The 17,540-nt window shown below is 40.6% G+C and overlaps 1 protein-coding gene across 1 annotated transcript; it reads right to left on the bottom strand.

Moving 5' to 3' along the window:
- Positions 1-552: 552 nt before the first annotated feature.
- LOC126614087 (AP-4 complex subunit epsilon-like) lies at positions 553-15,864 on the bottom strand. The gene is made up of 10 exons (XM_050281720.1): positions 14,897-15,864; positions 14,548-14,763; positions 14,325-14,435; positions 14,036-14,233; positions 13,799-13,930; positions 12,863-12,919; positions 12,654-12,770; positions 3,987-4,064; positions 3,317-3,460; positions 553-2,153 (listed from the first exon to the last, which is right to left on the bottom strand). Exons 1-10 carry the CDS (start codon positions 15,683-15,685, stop codon positions 1,083-1,085), a joined length of 2,913 nt encoding a protein of 970 aa, XP_050137677.1. The 5' UTR covers positions 15,686-15,864; the 3' UTR covers positions 553-1,082.
- Positions 15,865-17,540: the final 1,676 nt, after the last annotated feature.

The following is a 17,540-nucleotide window of genomic DNA, read 5'->3' as shown; positions in this document are numbered from 1 at the left end:
TATCAAGTTGGGCCTATATTTTAAGGAAAACTATCATATTTAAAGAAAAATACCATGCCTAACTAAATATTCTAGGAAAAATACTTCCCAATGTATTGTGAAGACGTGTGAAATTACCATCTCGTCCTCAAGCTTATCTCTTTTAAGATTTTATAAGGTCCTTTAAAGCCCGGGGTTGACTTTGGGGGTTTGTGGTTTTATAAAGGGAGTTTTAACTAAAAGTCCACGGTACTGTTCACTTTAACGAAAAACCACATTTTTACACTAAAAAGTCAAACATGGTACAATTCACTTTACCCTTTATTTTGTCTTTATCATTAAAACTCAAAGTTTTCAAAGCATTTTCATTAGTTTTCCTTTTAAAATATCCGTTAATGTTTGGGGTTGATCATTTTGAGTTTAGAGTTTTAGAATGTCATTACAAGGACCTTTAGGACTAGACCTTACGCCCTAAGCAATTAACATAACAAAAAAAAATTCCTCTAAAATGTATCACGCACGCTCGTTAGTCGCAGTTCTTTAGGAAAGTTAATATGCGATTGAGTTTGGATATGAGGTGTAAAAAGGAGTGAGGATATATAGCTTCTGAATTCTCCAAGGAGCATTATTACTCAGTCATTGCATATGACCGGGTGCTATTACATGTTTGAATGTTCAATTCCATCCGCCAAAAAATACAAAGGGGCTCAACAATGTCAAGGGGACAACTACTACAGTCTACAACTTAAGTAAAACTTGCTAAATTAGGGAACAAACGTCCCTAAACACGAACAAAAACTCACTTAATACACATGCACGACACAACCGTATTCCTACGAGTGCTTGAAAAACCCGCCACAACCCCTTCCACGCTGCCGCAAAGAAAATGCTCCATGTTGACTTGGCTCAAAACAATATCCAAGTAAATACATGCCTATACCTGGTTTTTATGTTTTCACTCCATATGGGTGTCTCTACAACTCTGCATCCGGCCTTGAAACTCATGAATGAGTAGCATTTCCTATCATACAGCCAGCCACTCCGAAAGACCACAGAAAATATTCACGAACAATCATGACCCAAGGTTCCGCTGTTTGAACAGTTTAGCCAAGCAGATCTCGAAACAAGTTGGGATTCGGCCTTGTTGGTGTCACCCCCATCTGCCTTACACGTGAATCCTTTTCCAAGGCATCTTTAGGGTTAGGACCCTTATTAATCTGTGTTACCCCACCTTGAGCAGTCCTTGTAGCACTTGATAACTCAGATGTAAGATTAAACTCATCCCTGTTGGTCGGCAAAAGATCCCCAACACTGCTACTGAGCCCACTGACAGGTGTATCCGCATATAATCCCATAAAATCAGGTGTCTTTGCTGTACCATGATTCACATTTGACGCGACGTCAGTTTGATCAAGAAGCCCTTCTAACTGCTTAAAAGGATCTACAGACGGAGCAGAACTAGTTGAGTCACCCAAGTCGAGCAAGTCTGGAGCTGGTTCATGATTAACTTCAGTGTGTACAACTGCAGCCTTTGGCGCCTGGGACTTCTCTGAAGCATGGCTACCCACCTTAGACGCCTTATGGTTGGCAGAAGATGACCTCTTCTCGGTTTTTGATGAGCCTCCAAACAGAGAAGAGGCAAGCTTCTGCTTTTCTTGAGAAATCTCAACCTGTGGCCGCCTTGAATCATAAGTGTCACGTGCTTTTGAATTTGAAGTGCCCACGCTATCTACTTGTGTGACCCCATTCGTTGTGTTGTGGGAAGTAGAACTTGAAGAGCTCGAGCTCGGTGATGCAGAAGAAGAGTATGTTGGCCTGCCCCATTTTTTTTGTACACCATCAAGTCGTAGCTTAAGTTCCGACGATCCTGCATCTGAGACAGATAGCGATGATGCAGGTTGGCGGGTCTCCCTCGCATAAGATGGTTCTAGCACTGGAACAAGCTCAGTTGAGGAAGCAACTGTAGCTGGGGGAACTCTTGATGACACTACTGGCTTTGGAAGATCATACGCCTCAAACCTAAGACTATGGGTTAAAGCTTCATGGTGATCTTGGTTTCCGAAGTTGCTGACATCTAACACTCCTGAGCGCTCATTCTCGGGAATATAGGGCTGAGCGCCTTTTTCTAGTGCTTCTTGGACATAGCCATTGAGGAATGAAAGGTTTTTATCAATCTGCAAAAGAAGATGAAGATATTAGTACATATATAATTCTAAATGTAATCTTTATTTTAGATAAATAAATAACCTCTACAGGAGATGGTGTATATGCAGAGCAGAATCCCAAATCAAAGGTTTTCCGGAATAATGGAGAAATATGCAAAACCTTTCAAAAGAACACCCACAACTAAAGGGAAGAAATAAGATGCAAGGATTAGCAAGGACAGAAGCCAGCAAACTAACTCCAACACTAAGTTGAAACACTTGCTAGGCATCCAGGTAGTACCAACCAAGTTTCACCCATGTTGGTAAAGTAAGAAATTCTAATCACAAACCGATTGTGAAGTTTTCTTCATTTACACCAAGATCTTTTCCAAAATGTTTTCCAAAGTACAGTTTAATAATATTAATTGAGATCATCGCAATTGGGACCTGAAGATGACTGTCTTTATATTGATCCATTCCATACATATACATGAAAATATACAAAAATGAAAATGGTAAAGAAGGGGGAGCTGATTGCTCGGTGTATAAAAGACATGTGGGGCATATTTGAATAGAAAGCAAGCAAGCAGTCTCATTTGGATCCATGTTCGTTTTTCATAGTTTTTGTATTGTGTGTTACATTCTTCAGAATCTATATATTCTTGTCTAACATGAATACTGCATCATGATTTTTGAGAATGCATCCATGAAACACTACCACATACATCCTCACGATGTGAAAAAGTGAACTACATTTCATCAAGATATTTAAACATGAGAGATATATTGTGACTTGGAAAAGTGAATTATGTCGCATTACAATAAGCTCTGAGAAATACATTTTTATGAGACAAATACATCAGTTCATTTTTCATATACTAACATTACAATAATTAAGGGTTAAATCTAAAAAATCTTACCAAACAAATAATTTAGTACAACAAACCTGAAAATAATGAATGTTATACAATGTTTTTGAGTTGACTTAGAGACTATCAATGGAATCCTATTTTTACTTTATGTTAATGGACGTTGCAAAATAAAAGAAAATATGTCGATCAGAATCGAACTCTACACATGGAAAAAATCATTTGGCATAACACAGAAAAAGGCTCCACAATCTTAATGTAGGACTGCTGTAATTCTTAATACTTGACAAGACATAAAAGCATAGCACGAGTAGATAATATGACCTCAATGTCTTCACAACTTGCGTCTAGCGGCATTATACTCTCAACAGCAGGAGCATCTAAACTAATGACAGCTTGCAATTCATATGCACGCTGTTGTAGATCTGTTGAGTGAGAAGCTGATAATTCTTCCACCAAAGACTGACACTGCATGGGAATAAAGATTTTTATCAATCGAAAAGTACCTCCGTGACGAGCCAAAACAAAATGAAAATGACAACACTATAGCTAACCAATGATAGATGAATGTGATCTTATAAGTTCTGTCCATAGAATTTCAATGTACAACTATTCATATCACTACAACTCTAAAACATATCTCCTAGATTTATCTTCAAACTTTTCCAAGTCCAGCCATCAAATTATAATTTCTTAAAAACAGAGGGAGTACACCACACTTAAACAAGAAAATTTAAATAAATTTAGAAAAGAAAAAAAAAACATTGATTAGAAAAGAAAATCCAACACTGATTCAGTTTCTTGTCAGATAGGCATTCAATTGTTAAAAGGTTAGGAAACGTATGACTATATGCATCCTTACATATAATTCCACAGCATGATACCAAATGAAGATCCATATGAGAAGATGTTTAAATCTAAGCAGACACTATAAGCATGGAAATTGATATTGTTGTAAAAGTGAAGTTAGGATTAAAGAGTTCATTAAATGCACCTCAGGTAGGATCTCGACTTTTCTCCGAGCAGATATTTCAAATGCATATATTTTCATGATTGCTGTAACAGCATAAGCCTGTAAAAGAAGAACATACTCACTTCAGTTTCAACAAATAAGAAATAAGCATGGATATAAAATAAACACAACATGGATGGTGCATTTTCTATGAATTGAAAGAATTAAAGTTCAACCAGATAATGTACAAGATAGAATATTTTTGCATTTAATTTTTGTTAAAACTTCAAAAAAAGGATAAGATAAAACCAGAAACACCGTTCAGCCCATGAAAATCTAAATAGAGGATTAGAATTACCTTTGCTTATTCTTAATCAAATGGAAAATAAAAAGTTTGTTCCCTACATTGCCTTCTTTATTTTTTTTTTTTTTCCCAATGATCTCATGTTTCTATAACTACACATGAGGCCCTGCTTATTCAAATGATCTCTGGTTTGGACATGTGAAACAAAGACCTACAGACGCTCTGGTTAGAAGATGTGATTACGAGACAACGGCTCAAGGCCAAAGGGGTAGAGGAAGGCCTAGGAAGACTTGGAAAGAGACTCTTAAGAAAAGACTTGGACTACTTGGAGCTAATGGAAGACATAACACAAAACTAAGCGCAATGGCCTTCTAGAATTCACAAAGCCGACCCCACTTAGTGGGAAAAGGATTTTTTGTTGTTGTACCTTTTAATCCCAATTCTTAAAAATATACGTGTATATATATATATATTGTTTTAATTATGATTTGCACCCACATTCTTTTGATTCAATTGTTGTTACCGCTAATAGGCCCCGATGGTAGCCTCCCTTTGAAGGTCCACAAGCATATAGGTCACAGCTTGACTGTTCCAAACCATGCCGTCACAGCTGCACCGTTCCAAACCATGCCCGAGCCCAGCTTTCTTGAGGAAGTTTTTTATGTGCAAAAGATTTATACGTACTTTTGGCAGATTGGAGAGTTTTATTCAAGCAATTCTAGCTGATGTAATTTGAGAGTGGATTTCTTGTCCACAATTGTACTTTTGATGGCTTTTTCTTAAATAAATATTTTAGTTTGACGATATGTATAAACGACTAGATACCAAAGAAGGAGAGTTGGATATCTATAAACTATCTAGAGCAAGGGAAAAGAAGACAAGGGACCTAAACCAAGTGAGGTGCATCAAGGATGAGGATGGAAATGTTCTTGCTACAGAGAACGCGGTTAAAGACAGATGGAGAGGTTATTTTCATAATCTTTTCAATGAAGGACATGAAATGAGTGCTTCTTTAGGGGAGTTGAGTAACTCAGAAGAGTGTAGAAACTACTCTTTTTATCGTCGAATCCGGAAGGAAGAAGTGGTTGTAGCTTTGAAGAAGATGAAGCATAAAAAAGCAATAGGCCCAGACGATATACCAATCGAAGTGTGGAAACTTTTGGGAGAGACAGGTATAACATGGCTCACTGACCTTTTCAATAGGATTTTGAAAACGAAGAAGATGCCAAATGAGTGGCGAATGAGCACTTTGGTGCCTATCTACAAGAATAAGGGCGACGTACAAAATTGCATGAACTATAGGGGTATTAAGCTAATGAGTCATACAATGAAGCTCTGGGAGAGAGTCATTGAGCATAGATTGAGGCAAGAGACACGGGTTTCGGACAACCAATTCGGGTTCATGCCAGGGCGCTCAACCATGGAGGCAATCTATCTCTTACGAAGATTGATGGAAAGATATAGAGATGGGAAAAAGGATTTACACATGGTCTTTATAGATTTGGAAAAAGCGTATGATAGGGTCCCAAGAGACATTCTTTGGAGGATTTTAGAGAAGAAAGGAGTACGAGTAGCATATATCCAAGCTATAAAGGATATGTATGAAGGAGCAAAGACTGCCGTAAGAACTCATGAAGGACAAACCGAAAGCTTTCCCATAACTGTAGGATTACATCAAGGCTCATCCTTAAGTCCTTACCTTTTTGCGTTGGTAATGGATGAGTTAACACGACATATTCAAGATGATATTCCTTGGTGTATGCTTTTCGCAGACGATATAGTGTTGATAGATGAAACTCAGGAAGGGGTAAATGCAAAGCTTAACCTTTGGAGAGAAGTGTTGGAATCTAAAGGTCTTCGCCTAAGCCGATCAAAGACAGAATATATGGAGTGCAAGTTCAGTGCAAATGGAGGCCAAAACGAGTTAGGGGTGAGGATCGGAGATCAAGAAATACCAAAGAGCGACCGTTTTCGTTACCTAGGATCTATCTTGCAAAAGAACGGAGAATTAGATGGAGATCTCAACCATAGAATACAAGCTGGATGGATGAAGTGGAAGAGTGCATCCGGCGTGTTGTGTGACCGCCGTATGCCACTGAAGCTCAAGGGAAAATTTTATAGGACGGCAATAAGGCCGGCGATGCTGTATGGCACAGAATGTTGGGCGGTGAAACATCAACACGTACACAAAATGAGTGTAGCGGAGATGAGGATGCTTCGTTGGATGTGTGGGCACACGAGAAATGATAAGATTAGGAATGAGGATATCCGGGGTAAAGTAGGAGTAGCCGAAATTGAAGGAAAGATGAGAGAAAATCGGTTACGGTGGTTTGGACATGTGCAAAGAAGGCCTACTGACGTTCCGATTAGAAGATGCGACTATGGGACAGAGGTTCAGGGCCGAAGGGGTAGAGGAAGACCTAGGAAAACTTTGGAAGAGACTCTAAGAAAAGACTTAGAGTACTTAGATCTAACGAAGGACATGACACAGGATCGAGCACAATGGCGTTCTAAGATTTATATAGCCGATCCCACTCAGTGACTTGGATTTTCCAAGTCTCCAACCGAGAAGTTTTCCTCACTCGGGAAATTAAGGGAACACTACCCCAACCTACATGCTCCACTCAGAAAGCTTCAACATACAAGCTTTAACAAAAGAAAATTCAAAGAACTTAGCGAAGAAGGCTTTGGTGTATTTAACACAATACGTTGAAATGAAGGAAAGCTTATTTATTGATATCCCCGATAAGCTACAAATATGTACATATACATGAGTCAAAATAAGCACACAAGAGGGAGCCTTCACAAAGGTTGCTTAGGAGAAGTCTCAGCAGTCGGTAGAGCCCCAGAAAGAGAAGGCACCGGAGGGGGATCATTTGGAGCCTCAGTACTGGACAGAACCCTAGAAGGAGGAGGCATCAGAGGTTGATCATTTGGAGCTTCATTACGCGGTACAGCCCCAGAAGACGAAGGCAATAAATGCCTTTGGAACAAACCCACAAATCTCTGATGATCAAGTAAAACCTGACCATCAGTTTCCTTCATCTGGTCAAGCTTCCTCTTCATGTTTGTAGCATAGTCATGTGCGAGCCGGTGCAACTGTTTATTCTCATGCTTGAGCCCTCTAATCTCCTGTTTGAGACTCATCACTTCAGCCGCCAATGATTCAACTTGGCGGGTTCGAGCAAATAGGCGTTGGGCCATATTAGACACAGAACCTGCACACTGAACACTGAGAGCCAGCGAATCCTTAACAGCTAACTCATCAGACCGTTTGGAAAGTAGTCTGTTATCTTTGGGAGTGAGAAGGTTCCTGGCCACCACCGCAGCGGTCATATCATTCTTCATCACGGAATCCCCAACGGTAAGAGGACCAGTAGGGGAGACGAAGGATGGGCGCCATATGTTGTCTGGAGAAGGCGGGGCTGCCTCTTCAACAAGGTTCAAGTCAAAACGACGGTCGGAGGGGCCAGACATTTTCAAAGGTGTTGAAGAGAGAAGAGGTCGGACAAATCAAGATCTTAGAAGTGCAAGAATGAAGCTTCTACTGGTGGAGATTCAAGTGTGCTTTGGAACTTAATGCCAGCCCCTATAAAAATCTGCACTCGACGAAGCTTCAGAAATCGAAGAGGCGCCTGCTCAGAAATCGAAGAGGCGTTTGCTTTCTCAAAAGCTGGGCTGCTTAGAGATCACGAGAGTTGATCTCAGAAATCGAAGAGGCGTTTGCTTTCTCAAAAGTTGGGCTGCTCAAAGACCACGAAGGCCGATCTCAAAAATCGAAGAGGCGCTCGCTTTCTCAAAAGCTGGGCTCTCCCCAGAGACCACGAGGGCCGATCTCAGAAATCGAAGAGGCACCTACTTTTCCAGCCTTTTCCAGCCTTGTCAGCACCTGTCACACGCACACTCAGTTTTGCGGAAATTATGGGCATTCTGTCAAAGACTTCTGGGGAAGTAGAAAACACATGAATCTTACTGTTCAATCACCCACTTCTCACACGCAACAATAGCTCATGGGTACCACAGATAACTTTGCCAAAGTTCTCTGCCAAAGTTGAGCACGTGAAGCTTGCAGCTCCCACTACATCGCTCTGACCAAGAAGGGTAAAAGAATAGCAAAGAAACAGCACTAACAAAGTTTAGACCCATAAATTTTGAAGGTCTAGCTACCATATTATTACCCACAAGGGTAAAGGAACAGTACCACTGCTGGATAATTGGAAAGTCCCTGTGTGTCAACCTCTGTGCTTCGTGGCAAGGTAGACTAGCAAACATGCCCAACCTTTACTCACATTCGAGAAAACACTCCCAATAAGATTGCTTGCTCCAAAATCGAAGAGGCACCGTCCTCCGAATCTCGAGAGCCAGACTCCCAACATGACTACTTTCTTAAAAATCGAAGAGAGGGTAAAGGAACAGTACCATTGCTGGATAATTGGAAAGTCCCTGTGTGTCAACCTCTGTGCTTCGTGGCAAGGTAGACTAGCAAACATGCCAAACCTTTACTCACATTCGAGAAAACACTCCCAACAAGATTGCTTGCTCCAAAATCGAAGAGGCACCGCCCTCCGAATCTCGAGAGCCAGACTCCCAACATGATTACTTTCTCAAAAATCGAAGAGACACTGCTCCCCGAATCTCGAGAGCCAGACCCCCAGCATGATTGCTTTCTCAAAAATCGATGAGGCATCGTTCTCCGAATCAATCGAAGAGGCGCTCGCTTTCTCAAAAGATGGGCTGCTCAGAGACCACGAGGGCCGATCTCAGAAATCGAAGAGGCACCTACTTTTCTAGCCTTGTCAGCACTTGTCACACGCACACTCAGCTTTGCAGAAATTATGGGCATTCTGTCGAAGACTTCTGGTGAAGTAGAAAGCACATGAATCTTACTGTTCAATCACCCACTTCCCACACGCAACAATAGCTCATGGGTACCACAAATAACTTTGCCAAAGTTCTCTGCCAAAGTTGAGCACGTGAAGCTTGCAGCTCCCACTACATCGCTCTGACCAAGAAAGGTAAAAGAATAGCAAAGAAACAGCACTAACAAAAGTTTAGACACATAAATTTTGAAGGTCTAGCTACCATATTATTACCCACAACTGTAAAGGAACAGTACCACTGCTGGATAATTGGAAAGTCCCTGTGTGTCAACCTCTGTGCTTCGTGGCAAGGTAGACTAGCAAACATGCCCAACCTTTACTCACATTCGAGAAAACACTCCCAATAAGATTGCTTGCTTCAAAATCGAAGAGGCACCGTCCTCCGAATCTCGAGAGCCAGACTCCCAACATGACTACTTTCTCAAAATCGAAGAGAGGGTAAAGGAACAGTACCATTGCTGGATAATTGGAAAGTCCCTGTGTGTCAACCTTTGTGCTTCGTGGCAAGGTAGACTAGCAAACATGCCCAACCTTTACTCACATTCGAGACAACACTCCCAACAAGATTGCTTGCTCCAAAATCGAAGAGGCACCGCCCTCCGAATCTCGAGAGCCAGACTCCCAACATGATTACTTCCTCAAAAATCGAAGAGACACTGCTCTCCGAATCTCGAGAGTCATACCCCCAGCATGATTGCTTTCTCAAAAATCGAAGAGGCATCGTTCTCCGAATCTCGAGAGCCAGATACCACAGACCACTTTTTCAAAGTGCTCTGACAGAGTTAAAACATGTGAAACTGGCAGCTCCCACTACCGTGCTATGACCAAGCAGGGTAAAGGAATAGCATTACTACTTGTTGTTAGGGAGACTCCTATATATGTCGACCTCCATCCCCAACGGACAGGCAGACCTGCAAAAATGCTCAACCCTTCATCATATCTGAGAGGGCACTCCCAACGAAGTCTTTCGAAATATTCAGCTTTCTTTCCCCCCGATAATACCTCTGCAAACAAGCTATACTAGAGCAAGAATATCTCATATCATCAGGGTTAAAAGCAAGAGTATCCCATATCATGCTTTTTCCCTGTCTTTTCTTTTGGCCTTGTTTTTACCTGCAAGACAAGGAGAAAGAGAGCAATCAGTCAGCACTTGGAATCAAGCTTCCAGCCAGGAACTGACTGCCTGGAACCCCTTACCTGATTACTTACCTGACATTGCTCTCGAGTACTCATCTTCAACATCTTATGTTTCCAGGGAAGATTCCGCATCTGCTTGAGGAACAGATAGGGCAAGTGCGAAGGATACAAGGAAGCATGTGGAGACAAGCGTAACAGCACACGTGCCGATACATTCATTACTCTGTCAAAAGCAAAAGTATCCCATATCAGCAGGGTGGAACGTACTCTAGATTTGATGGACTTGTTTTGACCCTCAAATTCTTCAGTCGGCCTTATACTCTGGAGGAAACCAGAAAACCCTCCAGCTCAGTTCAAGAATAAGCCTGTGGAAAGTTACTTCTTCAAAAGCAAAAGTATCTCATATCATCTCTTCTCATTTTTCTTCTCTTTATCCTTCATGCTGCTGCAAGATGGGGAGAAGGTGAACAATCAGTCGGAGCTCTGATTGCTTACCTTGTTTGTCACCTCTTTCAGCAGACCCCCTAGCTCGGCGACTTGGGGGACTCCTACTACCTGGTTTGTATCGCGCTTGACCAAGCCTGAAACTACAAGTAAGCTTCAAGTGAAATTGATACATTACCTTGTGCATCTCCACCAGTTAAAGATACCACCCCTGGATGGAGGAAGAGTACTTCCAGAGAAGATGCCACATCTACCTATGAGACAGATAAGGCAAGTCAAGACGACACCACACTCCGATACTTAGAAGTTTCGTGATTACGAGATCATTCTCCCACAATATTTCCTAATGGCATTTGTACTAAATCATTCACTTGTACTCACTAAATGAGAGCTTGAACCTATGTATTTGTGTAAACCCTTCACAATTAATGAGAACTCTTCTATTCCGTGGACGTAGCCAATCTGGGTAAACCACGTACATCTTGTGTTTGCTTTCCTATCTCTATCCATTTATATACTTATCCACACTAATGACCGGAGCAATCTAGCGAAGCTCACAAAAAGCGATCGTTTTCGCTACCTAGGATCTATCTTGCAAGAGAACGGAGAATTAGATGGAGATCTCAACCATAGAATACGAGCTGGATGGAAAGAGTGCATCCGGCGTGTTGTGTGACCGTCGTAGGCCACTGAAGCTCAAGGGAAAATTTTATAGGACGGCAATAAGGCTAGCGATGTTGTATGGCACAGAATGTTGGGTGGTGAAACATCAACACGTACACAAAATGGGTGTAGCGGAGATGAGGATGCTTCGTGGGATGTGTGGGCACACGAGAAAGGATAAGATTGGGAATGAGGATATCCGAGGTAAAGTAGGAGTAACCGAAATTGTAGGAAATATGAGAGAAAATCGGCTCCGGTGATTTTGAACATGTGCAAAGAAGGCCGACTGACGCTCCGGTTCGAAGATGTGACTACGGGACAGAGGTTCAGGGCCGAAGGGGTAGAGGAAGACCTAGGACAACTTTGGAAGAGACTCTAAGAAAAGACGTAGAGTACTTGGATCTAACGGAGGACATGACACAAAACCGAGCGCAATGGCGTTCTAGGATTCATATAGCCGACCCCACTTAGTGGGAAAAGGCTTTGTTGTTGTTGTTGTTGTTGAGAGAAATCAAAGAAAACAGAATCGCGTTGAGAGTCTGCATCTACTTGTCTGATGAGCTCTGCTATGATATTTATAATCATAGAATCAAAATGCCTAGGCCACTGAGGAAGGACACAAGAACATAAGCAGATGTTTGTACTTCATGCACATGCTAAACATACAAACTTAACATGAAAGACTACAAAGTTGAGGTTCAATGGTTTTTGATAAAGGAAGCCAGCATATCCCATATGCCACTTTAAAGCGCCAATAGTATGTCCAAGTTTAAATCAATAACTAATTCATCTCACTGAGCATTTTGCTTCCCCAGCCAAGTGAAAAACTATAGAATCATCATCCGGTTACCAAATGGAAACCAAAACTCAAAATATGCAGTCATTGAACAATTAGGAATTGGATAGTATTACCAAAAGGCAGTAGAAAAATAAAATTCAAAATCATAAGCAGAAGATGGCTCACAGATCTGTCATAGAAAACTAACTAAAACTCAAAGCAAGTTAATGTTCACATGGGAATAGTTGTTGAATTACGAAATCATTCAGTTTCGTAGATGTCAGCAGCTTGCTGCCATGTATAACTTATTCTGAACAATTTAAAAATATATTTTTTTTGCAAAAGGAAATGAAATGGAGTCATAGTCTAATATGCATCTTAAATATTTTGTACCATGACTTAATATCCAAATTTAAGAAGCATGGAAATCCCTTCCATTCAAACTAAAATACAAATTCAGATGATGCAAACTCTAGTTACGAAAATCTGACTTCGAAGAATACCTTGACGGATTCGTCGTTTGAATATGCCTCTGCAACATCACATAACTTCCCAGTGATATAGGAAGCAGAATATTTTCCATCAGCAGTTCCATATTCCCCCAAAACCCAACAAATAACCTGAGATCAACTAAAATTAAGACATCGACAGGAAAATTCTTTCTAAAAAATTAACATAAAAGAAGAGAAAAAGTACAGAGGAGTTAATGTACCTGAAGAAATACAGATGGAAGCTTTGGCTCACCAATTATGCGTAAATATGACTCCACCTAAACACAAAGAAGTTTTTTTCTTTACCATACACAATAAGTGAAAAATAATGGAACTGGTGGATGACAGAGTGCAGAAGCAAGCAATGCACAAATATTGTAAACATGCTCTTTGATATAATTTTCAAATGTTTTTAAAGCTATATAAGGTGAAGAAAAAAGGTGACTGCAGCAAAATATCTTCTCTGCTGAGTTTAATGGGGACTGTTGAACTAATGGCAAACAAATGAAAACTTAGTGATTTAGCAACCCCAAAAAATTTCATCCCAATCAATGAACAAGGTAGTAACAAGTAATGCTTCTTTCCCAATGAGGTAAAGTAAATCTCAAAGAAATATCTACCTCTGCGGCCTCAAAAAAACAGGAGATAAGCATCAGACGGGTGAAAAAGGTCAGAATAAAAATACATAGGTCCAGTGGTGGTTTTGCAAAACAACCCACCATCGCTCTACGTAATAACTACAACATAGTTCAAAGAACAAACTCTTTGGCAACAAAAATCAGGTTGCCTATTGTTGGCTACAATATACATTATACAAGAAAGTTAGCTAATGCCCCTGAATTGCAGGTTGTGTTCCACATTGCCCCTAAACATAATTTGGTGTTGGTATACACTAATTTCACATTATTTCCCCTTATCAGTTCAGTGGTAGACAAGGAGGTGGTGGTAAAAACGCATCCTTCTAAAATGATGTGTCCATGCTTTCCCATCAATTGTAGATGGTCTGAGTAATTTATGGGACTATTTGAGGAATCTACAATTAAAGGGACAGAGTTTAATGGGAACCTTTGAGATCAAATAAAACTATAGGAGGGCATATTTTCATTAATATTGAATGAAACAGTTATAAACTTAAGTGCAAAATCAAAGTTACATACCGCAGATGATCTCAACTGACTATCTGCAGTATCATCATCCTCTCCAAATCCCTCGGCAATCAACTTCATCAAGTTATGTGCCACCTTAACATTCACTAGATCCCCGGCATGTTCGAAGACTTTATTCATGGTCTGCAGTGAAAACATATCAGACAACGACATTGGATAATCAATAAGCATTAACAAAATTGCTCCCTAATAGAACTAGAATTTCATTACAGCATGTATTACACTTACCTGGATAAACCATTGATTACTTGGTGCAAATTGCTCTGCAAGCTCCACACATCTAGAAGCTATGTATGTTTTGTAATGGTTGTCATTAATGCTAATCATGTAATCAATCATACGATCCACAATTACTTCCACATTGGAGGACTTGGTCATCTTGTACAATAATTCAAACGTTTTTCGCTTCAGAGTATCATCTGGGTCCTGCATCATGCACATCAAACTTCACTTAACTTAAAAAGTTACAAGCACAACTCTAAAACAGAATACCTAAAACTAAATGAGAATCTCGTACCTCTAAGCAATCAATGACGGCTAGTTGGTGTTGCTCGGCAATCTCTGGACTAATCTTTATCAGTCGACCAAGGGCATCAATGCCCATATATTTCAAATTGTGACTGTCACTCTGTCCACGAAATAACTAACATGAATTGGCGTTTAACCCTCTTAAACATCTAGATGTAGACCATAATTCGCACAAAATTACACTGAAAAAAAAAAGATCAAAAAGTTGAAACCTTCAAAAATCTTGAGATCACTTGAGCAGCCTGTTCTAACAACTTAGGATTAGGATATATGGAAGAAACGCAACAAATGCACTCGTAAAGAACAGCATTTCCTATATTACTTGTGGATTCGCTCTTCCGAAATATATCGCCGACTACCATATACATGCTCTCACTTGATTGCTTATCACCACTCCCCAACAATGCCAAAATCTTCAACAACCTAATCTGCATTGTCAAATTCAATCACTAAATTACATCGCTTTACACTTAGGAGAGCTATTATTTCAATTACTTTGTCATACAAAAAAAGATAAATTCACACACAAAGTAGCTCAGCTCCAATCATAGTAAGTAAAACCTGAATAAAGGGCGCCGGAAGCTGATGGTAATCGTAGGCCTTGGGCAACCTGCGCTCGGCGACCTGCTTGAGAATGCTGACAAAGCTGACCACCAAATCCTTATAAGAATTCACATCGATGGTAATGAGATCAAACAGCGGCCAGAGCGTGGCACCCATGACGCCCGGATCGTTATCGCAAAGCCGCTTCCGAAAATTCGACACTAGATGCGAAACAGAGGAGGGCGATTTCTGATAAAACCGGTGAAGCGCCATGATGGCTTTCTTCCTGACAGCCTCCTTGGGATGGGCGAGGAGGTCGACGACCTGGGGCAAAACGGCAGGCACAGTCTCGTCGTTGATGAGCTTGCAAACGGCATTGAGGGCGGCGCAAACGACGAGGTAATTGTCAGACCTGAGATCCTTCTGGATGGTGTTGACGATCAAGATGATCAAATCGTGATCGTCACTGAGGAAGAGGGAAACGGCGAGGTAACCGGTGCGCTTGAGGAGGAGGTTATCGTCGTGAGTCATCTTAACGGCGTGAATGTAGGCGAAGGAGCCGTCGTGGCCGAGCATTTCGACGTACACGAGGCGGACGATGTACTCCTTCATCTTGCGCTTGGGGATTTCGGGCTCGGAGAGACGTCGTTTAAGGGTTTCGATCTCGAGGAGGACGATGCGCTCCTCCTCCGCCTTGGATCGAGCTTCGCCGATGGACTTGACGAGGTCGAGGAACTCCTTGGATTGGCCGAAGCTGCCCTGGGAGCCCATAGCGAGTTCCCGGCCGATGGTCTTGAGCTGCTCCATTGATGATTGAGGGTTGGAATATTAGGGTTTTGGATGGAGAAATAGGGTTTCAATTTGGGGGAAGTAATCAGTTAATTTCCATTGCAGGAAGAGAGGGAGAGAGAGGGCCTGTGGGTAGATCTGATTCCGGAGAGAGAGTGTGTTTGTCATGACTCGTGTGTGTTTATGATTTCAAGGTGGATGGTGAGAGTACGAAAGACGGCAGAGGTGACAAAAAATAGGTTGCAGTAATCCTACGAACACTAAATTTAGAGATTAAAATTACAAACTAAATAATATGTTACCAATAAAAATGAACACGTCTATCAACACTTAATAATAAACCAATTGTCAACTTATATGTTTTTTAATATCCAAAATTTAGTCTCCCTAGCATTACTCTATAATTAAACCGTATTTTGGTTCTGTCTGGAGGTGAAATATTTTAAGTTGTTAAGATTCAAATTAATACAATATTATGGCTAATATGTATTTTGTTTCACATTAAATGTTTGAATTTGACTTATTATGTTCTAACCGCATTTTTAAATAAAATGTCAAATTTTAAACATAAAATTTAAATTTAAAAGCTTATGTCACACTTTAATCTTTGAAGGTTTTATCATTCATCTGATATGTTAAATTACAGAGAAATTGCCAAGAATGACTCATTTTCTTAATCTTATGACTTAAATAGGACAAGCCGCCATGCACACAACATTCACAAAAACGAAACGACGAAAATACCCACATATAAAATGTAAAGGCTAAGTCTAATCTCCCTTCGCTTAGTGTAGATAATATCATTTGTTTAAAAAAAAGAATACAATTTCACAACTGATGTCGTCATGTTTTTTTTATTTTGAAGAAAGAATTATGAGCTCTGGGTTCTCAGATTTATGAGCATATTATGTGCATGTCGTGTCCATATCATTGGATACAAATGATTTTTAATGGAATTTCTAGAATTTAGAGTCAGGTCAAAGATTTGTAAACGACAAATTACAAATCCTTACGGATTTCTAAAATCTAGCCCCACATATCTCCCAACGCCGTTTATTGCACAATATATGTTTACAACAAAACCGATACACGTTCTAAATATTGCATCAAGAACCCTAATTTCTTACAGTGAAAACAAAAATCTTTAATTAAAAAAATTGAAAGCTCTAATCTGCGCCGCGACACTCGAATTCCAAAAAATGATCCATTGCATCAATAGGATGCGCTAAGAAAAGTAATAGAATCGAGAGAGAGAGAGAGAGAGAGAGAGAGAGAGAGATTGTTCTAGTGGTGGAAGCAAATAGGGTGGAAGCAAATAGGGAGGCCATGGCTGCGGGGTATGTTGGATGTTCTAGGAATCGAATCGATGTATGTTGGATGTTCCATGTTAGACTTGGAAAGGCTATGGCTGGTCCTTCAAATCCTCGTCAGCTGCTTGTTGCACCTTGGAGCTCCTCATAGCAGCACCACCACCACCACCACCAGGCATAGTACCTCAAGAAGAAGGCGAGTGTGAGCACCACCCACTCCAAGCAGAATATCACCACTTCCCACAGACCTTACCGCCCATTAAAATTATATCACCACTTCCCACAAACCTATCCCACTCCAAGCAGAATATCACCACTTCTCACAAGCCTCCAGCCGTCCAGCGACTCCCCGTCTTCATCTCTCTCTCTCTCTCTCTTTCTCCTCTCCCTTTCTCTCTACAAAATAAAAAATGAGGGTTGAAATTTTTGAGTAATCCCTTTATATGAGAGCATAATTAGGTAATTGTAAGTTTTAGAAAAATCTTATTTTTGTCCTATTGATGTGGATGGCATGTGCGTACCATGTCTATATTTGGTTTGTCCTATTTCAATTCTAAGATTAA

The sequence above is a fragment of the Malus sylvestris genome, chromosome 2 (assembly GCF_916048215.2).
Source record: "Malus sylvestris chromosome 2, drMalSylv7.2, whole genome shotgun sequence".
In the NCBI taxonomy this organism is placed as follows: Eukaryota; Viridiplantae; Streptophyta; class Magnoliopsida; order Rosales; family Rosaceae; genus Malus; species Malus sylvestris.
This window is presented reverse-complemented; position numbering and strand designations above follow the sequence as displayed.

Excerpts from the sequence above, each read along its gene's own strand:
- LOC126614087 (XM_050281720.1), bottom strand. The coding sequence starts at position 15,685 with ATGGAGCAGCTCAAGACCATCGGCCGGGAACTCGCTATGGGCTCCCAG. Across the intron at positions 14,234-14,324 it reads CCGTCATTGATTGCTTAGAG|GACCCAGATGATACTCTGAA; the intron begins GTACGAGATTCT and ends TGCATGATGCAG. Across the intron at positions 3,461-3,986 it reads AAGTCGAGATCCTACCTGAG|TGTCAGTCTTTGGTGGAAGA; the intron begins GTGCATTTAATG and ends ATTCCCATGCAG.